The 14,260-nt window shown below is 41.8% G+C and overlaps 1 protein-coding gene across 11 annotated transcripts in view; it reads right to left on the minus strand.

Moving 5' to 3' along the window:
• Nucleotides 1-1,113: 1,113 nt before the first annotated feature.
• Nucleotides 1,114-14,260, minus strand: part of Rbms3 (RNA binding motif single stranded interacting protein 3) — a 998,257-nt gene continuing 985,110 nt past the window's right edge. For 5 of the 11 annotated variants that reach the window (XM_051140214.1, XM_051140223.1, XM_051140221.1 and 2 more), the window contains 2 exons: nucleotides 8,514-8,591; nucleotides 5,053-5,184 (listed from right to left, as the gene is read on the minus strand). In XM_051140214.1, coding sequence (XP_050996171.1) covers nucleotides 5,053-5,184; nucleotides 8,514-8,591 — 210 coding nt within the window. Of the gene's footprint in view, nucleotides 1,348-5,052; nucleotides 5,185-8,513; nucleotides 8,592-14,260 lie in introns of those variants that run through there. The other 6 variants (XM_051140217.1, XM_051140213.1, XM_051140220.1 and 3 more) reach the window with 3 other exon arrangements.

Genomic DNA, 14,260 nt, shown 5'->3' on the forward strand with positions numbered 1-14,260 from the left:
TAGGTCAAACAAAACTTCAAGGAAAGAAAAGCAGTGTCTACCATCACGACTGTAACAGGGTCTCACTTCATCTTTGGTATAAAATAGGCCATCCATAGGCTGCAATTGACCACAACTAAGAAAGACTACAGAAATTGTCAACAATTTCTCTATCTATTGCTTTTTTTGTTTTTGTTTTGTTTTTTGTGTTTATGTTTTTGTTTTTTATTTTTTATTTTTTTGCACTTTTTGACCGTAAGCGTCTATCTACTTAAGTTTTGTTTTAGTGCTCTTACGCTAGGTTTTGCACTGTGACAAGCAAAGCTGACTAAAACCTGACAAAGCTCATAGAAAAAACTGCAGATAAAAAGCACTAATGCCTTCGCTAGCAACCACGCTCTGGAAATTAAAAACAATTTGCATTCTGCCCCCCAAAACACGCATTATTTCTAATGCAGTTGTTTTTAAACCAACATGAATAACTTTACCATAAAATGTCTTTTAGCCTTTTAGGATGATTGTGTCAGAGTTCATGAGAAGCCCCAGCATTTCCCAATCCTTGCAGTTGCTGTGGTTTCTTTTATCAACAAATTTTCTTCAAATGAAGAAAAAACACTTTCTTTTAAACTGTACAGTTTTTTTTTCATTTTCTTTTCCACCCTAAAAATTCAGTCTCCATCTTCTATGCCAGTGAAAGCTGGCACAATAGTTCAATCCTTTTGTGATTTTTTTTTTTTTAAACAAGACGTTGACAGCATGCCTCTCGAGCCTTTGACGTCCTTAAAATTAAGGCAATTAAGATTCAAGATAAACCTTACCTAAATATTTCTAAGAAAACATAAAGTATAAAAAAACCCAACAACCCAGGAGGTTCAAACAAGAAAGGAAAAGGAGAGGGAAACATAGCTTAATTACTGAGGAAGATTTTTTTTTTTTTTACCCTTCTGGTTGCCCACTTCTTGACATTGGGTTTTCTACTTAAAACAAACAAACAAACAAACAAAAACAATCTACTTACACCTTCAGGTAAATTCTGAATTAAAATGTTCTTCCACAGAAAAAAGAAACTTCTGATGTTTACTACCTCCCCCCTTTCTTGGATTTGTTTCCCCTTTTGTTAAAAAAAAAAAAAAAAAAAAAAAAAAAGACAAAAGTAAATGTCAGACCACACAAAGGAACCATTCGCACAGCACATAAAAACTTTGTTTTCTTTGAGTAAAGTATAAAATTAAAAAAAATTAAAATAAAAAAAGAAGAAAGCTTTCCCTCGGCGCCTGTGCAAACTGGAGGCCAACAAAGTTCTCGCTTAGTGAAGTTTCTTCATTGAAGGAAAAGGTTCAGGTGGGCATCCTCACTTCCGTCTATGGTCTGCAAAGACAAACGGAAAAGACTGGTCATTATGCCCAAGTTTTTCCTCTCGTTTCCTGTGACTTCTTCTTAGATGAGCCCAAGACTTCCGTCATACTCCAAGAAGTGATGGAACAGGCATATTAGCGCACAAGGTTGTCAAATTCTGTTAATTTAATATAAATTCACATTCAAGCAAGAGTTTGCTCATGTCAAAACCAAGGTGGATAGACTCAGACATTTTTAATGATTTACTGTGAGTGTGTGTGTGTGTGTGTGTGTGTGTGTGTGTGTGTGTGTAACTACTTGCTTGCATGTATGAGACTATATCCCATGACTGCGACATTAGCAGAGGCTGGACTGAGAGCACATCAGGTCACCTGGAAGTGGAGTTCAAGATGGTTGTGAGCAACCATGTACATGCTGGGAACCTCAGCAAAAGCAGCAACGGTCCTTAAAATATCTAAGTCACAACTCAGGATGCCATGACAACTGCACCAATGCCCTCTACATAGCAGCATGGTGATCTGCCATGCAGGCCGTGAACTCCTACCCCTTAATAGTCCTGTCATTGCCTCCCCCTGCCCTCACCCATGAAGTCCCAGCAGACACACTCAAAGCAAGCCATAGCAGAAGGGGTGATTCACCGGGTAACTGGAGGTACATTTTGCATTATTTATCACTTGACACTCAGAAGATGCTAACTCTGCTGTCAACCTAGCTTTGAGGGGGGCAGACAGGCGGCTTGCACAATTCAATATTTCTCTCAGTGAGAAGCACCGATCCCAGTGTAATATCGTCAGGATCTATGAGGAGCTGTCTAACACCAATTCTAGTGAATTGTCGTCAGTCTCTCTCATCAGTGACCAAAGTTTTTCTCTTTGGAGAATGATGGTCACATGATAACTTCAAATGGATGGGCCAGGATCCTGCAGATTTGCATTGTGACTGGGAAGTTACAAAAGTGGAATTTGAGGCAAAGAGTTCTGGCTCTGCATTGGACAATTTAACTTGTACATATGCTTTGTGGGATCTGGTTAATTTAAATATTTAAATTTTTATTTCATTATTTTTTATACACATATATGGATAAGTAGAAATACTGCATGCCGAGTCCATTTTTGTTATTTGTTTCAGGGATGACCACTTTGAAGAGGATAACCAATTATAATTAAAGAAAAGCCTAACCATTTGAGATGGGAGAGGATGGGAGGTCATGGATGAAGGAAAGGGAAGGAGAAAATGGTATGCTTATATTTTAATTAAAAATGTAAAAAAAAAACCAGAGTTTAATTTTGTGTGTATATATTGTGTGTGCAAATGAGTGTAAGCGCACATATGGTTGTGCACATGGATGGTCAAAGGTCAAAGTCAAATGCCTTCCTCTTTTGGGCTCTGTTTTATTGCTTTGAGACAAGGACCAAAGCTCATCTTCTCCTAAGCTGGCTGGCTAGTAACAACTTGAGATCTGTGTCTCTGCCTACCCAGTGCTGCGTTCCAGGCCCATGTGTCCACACTCAGCTTCTTCTGTGGGTGCTGGGGATTAGAACTCAGGTACTGTCGCTCTGAGAGCAGTTTCCATCTGAGCCATCTCTTAAACCCCTACATTCCAGCTGTTTTCAAAGATTTTATATTATAGCATAAGAGATAAGTGACAGCTGAGTAGAGATTGGAATTCTCATAGAAATTTCAAGAACAAGCTACAGGTATCCTAGCCTGTGACAAGAACTTATAGTTCCTCTGCACCAATAATGGGGGGCGGGGAATCCTTCATAAGTCTATCACACGAGGTTCTATGTACATTTGCATGTGTCTCTGTGTGTGCATGCATGAGTCTGTGTGGGTGCCCTTTGATCCTCTGGAGCTGGAGTTATAGGCAGTTGTGAGCTGCCATGTGGACCCTTGGAACTAAATGTTGGTCTCTGGAAGAGGAGCAAGTCCTCTGAACTGCTAAGCCACCTCTCCAGCCCCAAGTTCTTCGTGTTAGCCTGAAAAGTGAAATGTGGACAATGAAAATAACTTGTGGCTGGCCTTTTATTGATAATCCCATCATCATCCTGTTTCTCAAATGTTTCCCTGTGACTTCTGCCTGTACTGGCTGTGCTCTGCCATGTCTCGGGAGTGGACATTTTGATGCTATGTGTATTGTAATGTACCAAGCTGCTTTTCATGGGTACTCTGTGACCCTGATCTGAATCTCACACCCCACAGGCAGTCTGCTGGTATCTGATGAGAAATGCCAACCTAGCAAGTAGGGAAAGACTTCTATATCTCAGCATAATGAGCTCGAGCAAAGGGCTTCTAGGCAAAGTAGTGGCCTGTTAATTAGCACAATGATGCTGGGAAGGAGAGCCTTCCAGGTTGTAAAATCTAGGGTAGAGAAGAAAGCCACAATAACAAGGACTGGCTAAATTATTTTAGAGATATTTTTCCATTACACTGGAGCAGAAATAACATAAATTCTATGTTTTTCCCTTGCAAGTGTATATGCATGTATATGTGCACACATGCATATATTTAAATCCAGACTCAGCATGTGAGAATGAAGATGTAGCAACTGTCTTAATATGGCTTATTTCAGTTAACACCATCTCCAGTCCTATCCATTGTTTTTCTGGAAATGACATCATTTCACACTTTGTTATGGCTGAATACAATTCTATTGTGTGGCTATAGACCACACTGCTTTATCTATTCATCCCTGCCTACAGGTGTAGGTTATATGCTCAGCTTCTTTACTATTTCAGGAGTGACAGAACGGCTCCTTGAACAAGCAAAAGGGTGATAGCAAAACTCTGCAAACAGATTCGCCTGAGACTTCTCCACTCATCAGAGGCTCGGTCATGATCCACAGAGCTGAAAAGTTTGCACAGGAAGGCTTCTCCATATGTGCTTTCCCATTGTTAATTCCTCCAGTTTCAGAGCAGAGCTTTCAGAAATTAATCTACATATTTGCTCCACACAAAGCCAAATGTAATTTGCTTTATGGGTGATTAAAATTTTTGATGAGTAATTCTGAATACTTAATTATTCTTCTCTGATATTTAATTCCTGAGCAGGGCCTAATATCTGTATCATATATTTAACAATAGTCTCCTTTTCCATGACCATTTACCCTGGTGTTCAAAGCCAACCTGCAGTGTGAATGTCATCATAATTGTTTAAGAGAATAAGAACAGAATGTCTGGTCCCTATCTAGTTTGAAATGGGAAGACTAGAACTTTCCCAAGAGTATAAAACAGATTTAATGACTACAGTGCTTCTCTCTTGGAGTGAGCACCTTCAGTGACTCTGTTGCGTCACGTGGCTTGCATTAACCAATAGTATAACAGCCAATGCATAGAAGCAGAACTGAGTGTCTGCTTTTATGGGGTTTGCTTTCCTGCTGTCCTTGGAATTCTCACTTGTCTGGATATTACATTGTTAGAAGATGAAAAGGATATGATCAAACCTTCCACCATCAAAAAACAAAACAAAACAAACAAACAAACAAAAACAGAGGGCCATGGATGATCAGGAATTCACATACAGGGCCAAGTACAGCCAAGACCAAAAAATCGCACTCACCTTAAGCCAGCTGGGAGCAGCTCACATGATCATGAGCTTCAGAAATGCCTACCACTAAGTTTATGGTGGTTTCTGTGTAATCTAAACAAATGGAAACACTCTAAGAAAAGGACTCCCAGATCTCTTCTTCTGGAGGAAGGAGCTGGGCACAGCACAGACTTACTTGGACTGCTGGAAGGAGTATGCAGGTGCGTGTTCACTGGGTGTGTCCACTGCTAACTGTTGCTGCTGACCACTGCTGTCCTGGGATGAGGGGGCCACCGTCTGGGGAGAGGCATCAGCAACAACACCCTGAAGAGGCAAATCAGTACACACAGCCCTTATATGTCTTAGCAAAGGGCCCCTCTCAATGCAGCTCAAACGCCCTTCCTCTACTGGGTTTGAGAAAGAGATACCCCAGCCACAGGAAACTATAGCATGGGAGCAAAGGAAAACTTAACTTTGTCTTATTGATGATGTGCCAATAAGCTCTGCCAATCAGAAGTCCTCAGAAGAGTCATATGGCCAGAAAACCATTTCAACTGTGGTTGTACAGAGGACTCTGGCCTCAATTAAAGCAATGTATCATCACAGTCGGGGGTCTGTTACAATAATCTAAGCATGATTTGAAGATTTAGTATATATTTATAGGTAGATGTTCATCTATCTACATGTATATGCACCTCTGTGTGCGGGGGGAGGGTGACATGGCAGGCAGAAGAAGGTGTGAAGTCCATTGGAACTGGAGTTACAGACATTGTGAGCCTCTTGACTTTGAGGCTAAGAACTAACTTCCTGTGCTCTGAAAGTAGAAGTTTCCCTCTAGTTTCTTGTGTAAGATTATTGTTATAGACAGTGTCCCCCTGTGTAGCCCTGACTGTCCTTGAACTTACTACCTAAACCAGGCTATCCCCAAACTCAGAGATCCATCTGCCTCTGCCTCTGCCTCTGCCTCTGCCATCAAAGGCCTGCACTGTGCTTTGTGTACTCTCTCTCTCTCTCTCTCTCTCTCTCTCTCTCTCTCTCTCTCTCTCTCTCTCCACTCCCCTCTTTCTTTTTTTGAATTGTTTTACTTTGCTTTGTTTCCTAAAACAGGAGTAGGCATTCAGTCAGAGGCTTCAGAAAAATAAAAGAAGAGAGAAAAGAGGAGAAGGAGGAGGAAGAAAAAGCAACCAGAGCAGCTTCAAGCAGGGTTAATCTTGGCTACTGCTGTGAGTTTTATGTCAAACACTTTGTTCACTTGTTCCCCACCACTTATTTGCTGTTCTGTATTTTTATATGTCTGTCTGTCCATCATCTGTCTGTCTGTCTGTCTGTCTGTCTGTCTATCTATCTATCTATCTATCTATCTATCTATCTATCTATCATAAATATCTATTTATCTATCTATCTATCATCTGTCTTTATCTATCTATCTGTCTATCTATCATCTATCTCTGTCATCTGTCTATATCTATCTATCTATCATCTATCTTTGTTTTTTTAAGATAGGGTTTCCCTTTTTAGAACTTCTGAACATGATTGGCTTGTGGTTGGTCAGTTGACTGACTGATGGATACCAGCAAATGTCCACCTGATGTTTTTGTGTGAATGTCTGTTCTTTTCTCAGGAGCATGGATTCAAGGTAGACGAGCAGAGAAGAGTTGTAATCTTCTCTCTTTTCTTCCAATTCAGACCTAACTCTAAGCAGGGTTTCCTTCCAATAAGCTACTTTGTTAAATGTGTCTGCCATTCATTCAAAGGCACTGGCTCCTTCACAGGACACGCCTTTGGAGTAGGCGTATAGAAATGGGACTATGTGATGGAGGCTATGTTCATGGTGCTTGCCATGTGATGGTTTTTAGTTTTCTCAAGGCATAGCTGCTTATTAGTCACTCAATACAGCAGAGACCATGTGATCGAATCTCATGTTCTTGAACTCCAATGAAAACCTTTAATGTGCCATTATTTTGGACCCACGCATCTAGGAAATGAAAAATAAGCATTTGATGGCCTTAATTTTCTAAACTTCACAGCAATGCCTTGCTAATCTTTGGGTTTTTTAAAAACCTAGATTGAAGTATATGTTTGTTACACAACAGAAATAAATCTATAAGCACCTTTCCCCCCCAGAGATCCAATTTAGTTGGCAAAAACCTCCACCAACCTCCCTACTGGTGGATTTTCACACGGAGAACACACACTCTAGTTCCTGGCTGTGTTATAGAGTAGGAAAGATGAACTCAAGCAAGGGCATTGATTAGTTTCCGTTTCTAGTTGGTGAGAAGCAATGCCTGCAAATGACCGCAAAGCACTTGCCATTGGGGAAGAGGGACTGTGGCTGTAATTAGAGATGGACCACTCAAAGTACTTACTGCTGTCTAGGTGGCTCTGTGCTTGTCTCTGTAGTTTTAAAGCTCCAGTCAGTAAAATGAGCGCTCCGAGGATAGACTTGTCCCAGTGAAAAGAGAGAAGGAGCTTTGCCTCCATCAAGGACAAGGTGGCGGCATCATTTGTGACACCCACAGTGATTCAGTTACAGCCTTCCTGTCTACAAGAAGCTAGAGTGTATTGAATTCATTCATATGAACAGTGGGCTTTTTGTTAATTTGCTTTCTAGAGTTCTAGGGATGGAGACCATAGTTGTATACATACTGGGTACACACCCAAGTGGAGCCGTGTTTCTTGCTTGTTAATACCTACTTGCACCATCTGGGGTTGTTTAAAAATCCCTACACCTAGTACACATTCCAGACAAATCATTAAGAGTCTTCTTGTGATCAAATACAGGAATCCATATATTTAAAGCATACCTCCCCTCATAATTTTAACAAGCAGAAAATTTTGAGAATCAAAATGCTGTCTCCTTTTCATGAGCATTTGGATTCTCAAGGGATCATCTCACAATTAACACAGATCTGGGGAAACAGAATGGTGTTACTCGATACGTTCCCTTTCTAACAAACTCTTAAGTGATGGTTAATTTTGTTCATAGTTTGATGGAAGACTTGGGAGATCAGCCCAGGATACAGCTGTGTGTGGGTTATCTTGATTGCATTAATAAGGTGGGAAGAAGAACTGTGGCTGGCGCCACTGTGGGCAGCACCATCCGTTGAGCACCAGCATGCACTCACTGCTCTCTGCTTCCTGACTGCAGATGGGATGTGAGCGGCCGCTTCACTTGTTTCTGTGACTTCCCCACCCACTGTGCTCTTGACTGTGAGCCAGAGTGAGTCCATTCTCTCTTAAGTTGCTTTTGTCAGACTTTTTGTTTTTATCACAGTGATGGGAAAAAGACCTGAAACAGATCCCATCGTGCTGATCCAGGGACTGTTCTGAGGAGCAAGTTATACACTGTTTTTCCTCTCTGTTCATGAGTGTTTGTGGTCTGCACTTGCTGGGTAAAAGATTTGCTCTCTGGATTACTGTCTACGTGTGCAAATTACCCTTCCTCTATGCCTATCTATAGGAGTGGTTAACTGCATGTGTGAGGCAATATGTAGGTTTGACTGAGCTGATGGATAGACTTCGGTATACTCAGCATGCAGGGATAAGTTTGAGAGCAGCACAAGGATTTTTATCAAGGATTTCTTGGATTACGGAGACCTCTGTGGCTGAGGTTTCTCTCTCTTTGCCTCTTTGTGTTTATAGGATAGACTTACTTCAATAGAAACAGCTGTCGGAGGCACAGGCGTGTACTGGGGAATGTAGGTCCCTTGCATAGGTGCAGCAGTCATATACTAGAGAAACAAATCAAAGAAAAATACACATGAACTTGGGGATTGCAACTGGAGAAAAAGTCAGACACGACCTGAGATGACAAATGGACAGCATGTGACTGGTTAAACTCCATTTTCGCCAACAATGACAGATCTTATCAGCTCTGTACTGATTCTGTGTCAGTAACCGTTTCATCTTTTGCATGTCAGCACAGGGCGCTTCAGCTCACCCTCTCGAGCTGTCACTCTAAGCACTCTGTGTAGGAGCCGGAACATCTCCTGTTTTCACGAGCGTACGGATGACGTCTGTTCTTTTTCCCATTTTGTCGCTGGAACCTGTCACCCAGTAGGCTCCGGACAAGGCATTTGTTGAATGAATGAATCACCATAGTAATTTGTGAGCAATGAGTTCTAACTAAAAATGTCAGTGAACAATGTGAGAAACACGTAGCCATTCTTCAATGGGCAAATGCTGCCTCCTCATCAGCCTTGTTAATATAAAATAGACTGAGGCTATCTCCCAGGGGTACAGTGACTGTCTAACATGTACAAGGCTGTGAGATCCAACCCAAGCCAGCAAAGGAGAGAGGGATTGTCACAGTTGACACTGAAGCCTCTTCTGTGCCCCTTTCCAATCCCCCCTCAAGGCACCAAAAAGTTTTCTTTCTAAAACCTTAGGGATAACACAGTTCATGGGGCTGTAGCGATGTCTCTGTTTTTAGGGTTATAGTGTCCTCTTGCAGAGGACCCAGCACCTGTACCACACTGCTCACAACCACCTGTAACTCCAGCTCCAGGAGATCTGACACCCTCTCTGGCCTCCGCAGACACCTGCACACATGTACACATACTCTCATCCATCACATGCACACACGTAATAAAAAATGATAAAGAAAGAAAATTTAAAAAGAAAACAGTCCAATTATTTTTCAAGCAAGTTATGATATTTGCTAACATATGTATTGTGGATAGCAGACATTAGTTTTTTGCAGTGGAAAGGGAAAATTCTGGAAAAATTATGTGGGGACACACACACAAACTAAGTATGTGTACTTGTATGAATTAAGTATGACCTGTATTCCATTTGCAATGCATATTATTCATGTAAGTTCACAGCCTCCTCTGTGTAAATTAAGGTATGGGATCATCTGTTTGCTGACTTGTCAAACTTGAGCCTCATCCCAGTGCTGTGGGACTAAGAGTCAGGTCACAAAGCAAGGTTTCTTGTCTCACAAAGGTTCGGATGTTTTCATGGAACATCCAAGGTCTCCGATTCTGTATGCTCTTCAGATGGCTGAGGTCAAAGAGAAAGACCACAGATAACAGTAAAACCCAAATGGCTCATTCCGTGTCTGTGGGTGCATGAGGCATGCTCCAAACAATGGAAGTCCAGCCCACCAGCTGCGGCTGTTTAGCTCACATAGGAGACTGGATCAATAAAGGGGCTTTGAAATAGGTTCGTCCTAAGTCTAAATCAAACACAGTTGTGTTGCGTGTGACTGTGAAAAACAGAACATTCTTAATAAAACAATTCTAAACCAAACAAACCACACCATCATCTTCTGTATGTACACAGAAACAAATGACTGGGGTCTATTCTTAGCCATACAAAAACCCATTTTGTAATTTGGACAAAGCAACTGCTTGAAAGGCTTGGTTCTACCTGTACTTGAACTTTGTATCTTGAGACACCTTTGGGCTCTTCAGGCATATCTTACTCCTCTCAAAAACACCCAGAATGGCATCTCTTTGAAGGCATGAGCCAAGTTCTAGTTGCTTCTGGATCTTCTACAATGCAAGATAATGCCTAGGACCCAGTTGAGGTGCTAGGGAGGCAGCTTGGCCAGTAAAGTGGTTTCTGAGGAAGCCTAAAGACCCAAGTTCAGGCCCCCAGTCCCCACATAAACACACAGTGCAGTGGTGCACATGTGGAGAATGCTGAGGAGAGGGAGTCAGGAGAAACCAGGGAGTTTGCTGGCCATCCAGTCTAGTCAAGCAGTGAGTTCCAGGTTCTGTGAGAGACCCTATTTCAATAAACAGGGTGGCCAGAGCTAAGAGATGGTTCAGAAGTTAAAAGCACTTGCTGCTCTTGCAGATGTCCCCGGTTCAATTCCCAACACCTCTAACTTCAAGTCCAGGGGATTTGCCTCTTCTGACCTCCACAGGCACCATATACTGTGCACATACACATGCAGGCAAAATACCCATACACATAACATAAAATAATCTTAAGAGATACAACCACTTTGACAAGTATAGGTTCACATTTGGTGCCCTTTGGCAAGATGTGTGCTTTTTCAACAAAAGCTCTCCCAGATGGTACTGGGTAGATGGTTAAGTGGGTAAGCACTTGTTGCTCTTTCAAAGGACTTGGATTTTGTCTCATTCCCTGCAAACACACACACACACACACACACACACACACACACACACACACACACACACACTGGGGTGGCTGACAACCATCTGCAACTCCAAATCCATGAAACCCAATTCCCTCTTTGGTCTTGGCAGTCCCTCCATTTGTGTACACACACACACACACACACACACACACACACATACACACACACACACACACACACACAGAATCTTTTTTTAAAAAACATAAGCTTCTACCCCCACCTCAAAATATGGCTTGTTTGGAGAGAAAAAAAATCACTTTGGGTTCCCTACATTTGAGCAATGCTATATAACACATCTACTTCTTTAATATATAGAATGAATAATCTAATTTAGATTAAGAAGCTGAAGATTCATGCCTTCTAAAAGCCTAGTTAAAACTGATTAAAATGGCATTTGCAACATGTTCATTCCCATAGGACCTTTCTTTAGACCTAATATTCTAAGGAATAAACATTGTCCACTTGGATCTCAAACATAGTAGCCGGTTAGTACCGTGTCTATCTGGACTTGCTTCCATGCAGAACGGTATCGTCGGTCTTCGTGTTCCTAGACTTTGGTGGCGCCTTACAGAACTTCACATCTACTAGCAAGAGAAGCAAGCCCTGTCTGTAGAATTTGGGGAGGCAGTGAGGATAGAACTGCCTGGGTATTTTATACTCTGGAGTTCATTTTTATGGACTTTGCACCTGGATCTAATAAACTACCATGCATGACATTTACATAGGATGATGTCAGCGGTCCCCAGGGGCAGGACACTACTTTGATGCTCTCACATTCTGCTGTTTCTGTCTATAAGGAAGCATGCCTGCGACTTTGACATGGGGATCCAATGAATTATTTAGACCTCCCTGCCAAGCTGAAGCATTTCCAGGAAGCCTGGTTAATGAGAACGTTTTATGTGATTCCTAGTTAAGCTTCTTCAGATGACTGGATTATTCAAAGCCCCATCTGTGTTTTGCCTCTGTAAAACTGAATCAATAAGTTTTCGTTCCTTTGCTAAGATTCAGTGGGGTGGAGAACATGGGGGGGAAAAGTGCTGGTCTGTATATGGAAGGATTTGTACTCAACTTCTCCTCAGAGGTCAGTTAAGAGCACTAGCTGCTCTTCCAGGGTTCTGGGGTTTGGTCCCAGGGCCCTCATGGTTACCCAGAACCACCTACAATTCCATGTACAGGGGATCTATTGCCTTCTTCTGGCCTCTGTGGGTACTGCACTCATGTGCACAAATCCACATTCATATTCTCTCCCCCCCTCCCATAATAAACACTTCTTTAAAACTTCAAAAGATGAGAACATGTCATTAATTGATGTTTTATTATTATCTCTTTTTCAAACAGTGTGTGTGTGTGTGTGTGCATGCATGTGTGTAGGCACTGCACATATCTGCATATGTGTAGATACCAAAAGATAGTCTCTATTATCATTCCTAAGGCACTACCTGCCATTTTGAGAGACAGTGTCTCTCACTGGGCTAAAGATTGCCAAGTAGGGTAGGCTGATTGGCCCAGAGATCCAGCAAGGAGTCAATCTCTCAGTTCCTTCTGCTTTTATTATGTGCGTTCTGAGATTTGAACTCAGGTCCTTGTGTCTGTGGTACAGCACTTTACTAGGTGAGCCACCTCTCCCAGCCTCCTCCCAGCCTCCTCCCAGCCTCCCAAACTCTTTCCGAGTTTACACTCACAACTTCTAATTTTTTTGTAAGAAAGGTCACCCTACATACTTGGTGATCTAACATTACATCACTATACTGAGGAGAACAGTGAAGATGTTGGTAGTCTGAGATCAGCTGTGCTCAGCACATTGTGACAGTCAGTGTTCAACAGAAATGTCTTTCTGGTTACTTTTGTTACAGCAAATGTAAGAGGCTGATCTGAAAAGTAAGGACAGATTATGCTAAGCAAGCCAGTGCCGTGTGGATTTAAGGCTCTGAAGACTATTATCTGTGGATAAGTTGAATGCTGGGCTCTCCTGTGACAGACTTTCTAAGGTAAAGGCCAAAGAAGTGATGGCATTGCCAAGTTAGGAGAGAGTACTTAGGGGAAATGGCTATGGCACTGGCTGCAAGCTCCACTCCCAGCTTCAGGTTGTTGATGAAAAATAACCTTGAACTTCTCTCCCAGCACCCAGTTGGGATTCTGTATGAGAACACATAAAGTGTGCTCAATACCCAACCCAATAACCCAGGTTGTGTAAGCAGTGCTTGAGTCTTCCACTCTCACTCTCCACCTTATCTTTGAGAAGGGCTCTTTCACTGACATTTATCTCATTATAGTCTAGACTGGCTGTCCATTAGTCTCCAGGATGGGCATTTGCTTTTCTCTCCCTTCAAGGGCTGGGTTTACGGAGGTGTACAACCACACCCAGATTCCTCTTTGATACTGGGCATCACTCAGGATCCTCATTCTTGGGGCAGGTACTTTACCCACTGAGCCCAATTCTGTCATTTCTGACTTGGTGAAATCCTTTGGGTTACTTAAGAAGATGATCTCACTGGAATAGATGGACATGCTTTGAACTAATTATTAAGCTTTTTAATTATTAAATTGCATTTTATTTTGTATGCACATAGGCATGTGGGGGGCATTCATACCACAGTGCACATGTGGAGATCAGAGTTTGTCCTCTACTTTCATTGTATGGGTCCCAGGGATTGAACTCAGGTCAGCATGCTTGGCTGCAAGCACTTTTACCCACTGAGACACCTTGCCATCCCTAGACTAATTACTTTTTAATGGTGTCTGCCAAAGGCTACAAAATATCCACCATAATTTTTATGAATACAAAGTATTTATATGGAATATTTTTATTGCATTGTGAAAAGGAACCACATTTAAATGAAATGGCAGGTAACATGGATGAATCCATGTTTCCCACTCAGTAGCAGCTTAAAGTTATGGTATTTGTGGATATCTTTTCTCTTGTGATTGGTTGATAAATTCTGTATATTTGCAGGCCATGGGCTTTGCCATGAATGTGTGTAGGAGTGCAGAATGGCCACTTGCAAAACCACGGAATAAATTCCAGACTTTTCCACTTTCTCCAAGGAGTCTAGACACTGAATCATTGAGAGAATTCCAGGAAGAGAAAGGGGAAATGGAAGACTATTAAGGTAGTGTGGTTTTGCCTATTTGAATTGGGACAAGATGTTTCTACTTCTGAGTAATTATTGATTGTTTCAGAGGAAACAGGAAAAAAAAAAACCCCTGAAAACTCATTTCTGGATTGGCTTCCTTCCTTATCAAAGAGGAAACCTGGGGGGAAACTTCTTGTTTTAAGCATTTGGC

Source organism: Acomys russatus, chromosome 32 (genome assembly GCF_903995435.1).
Source record: "Acomys russatus chromosome 32, mAcoRus1.1, whole genome shotgun sequence".
Classification (NCBI taxonomy): domain Eukaryota; kingdom Metazoa; phylum Chordata; class Mammalia; order Rodentia; family Muridae; genus Acomys; species Acomys russatus.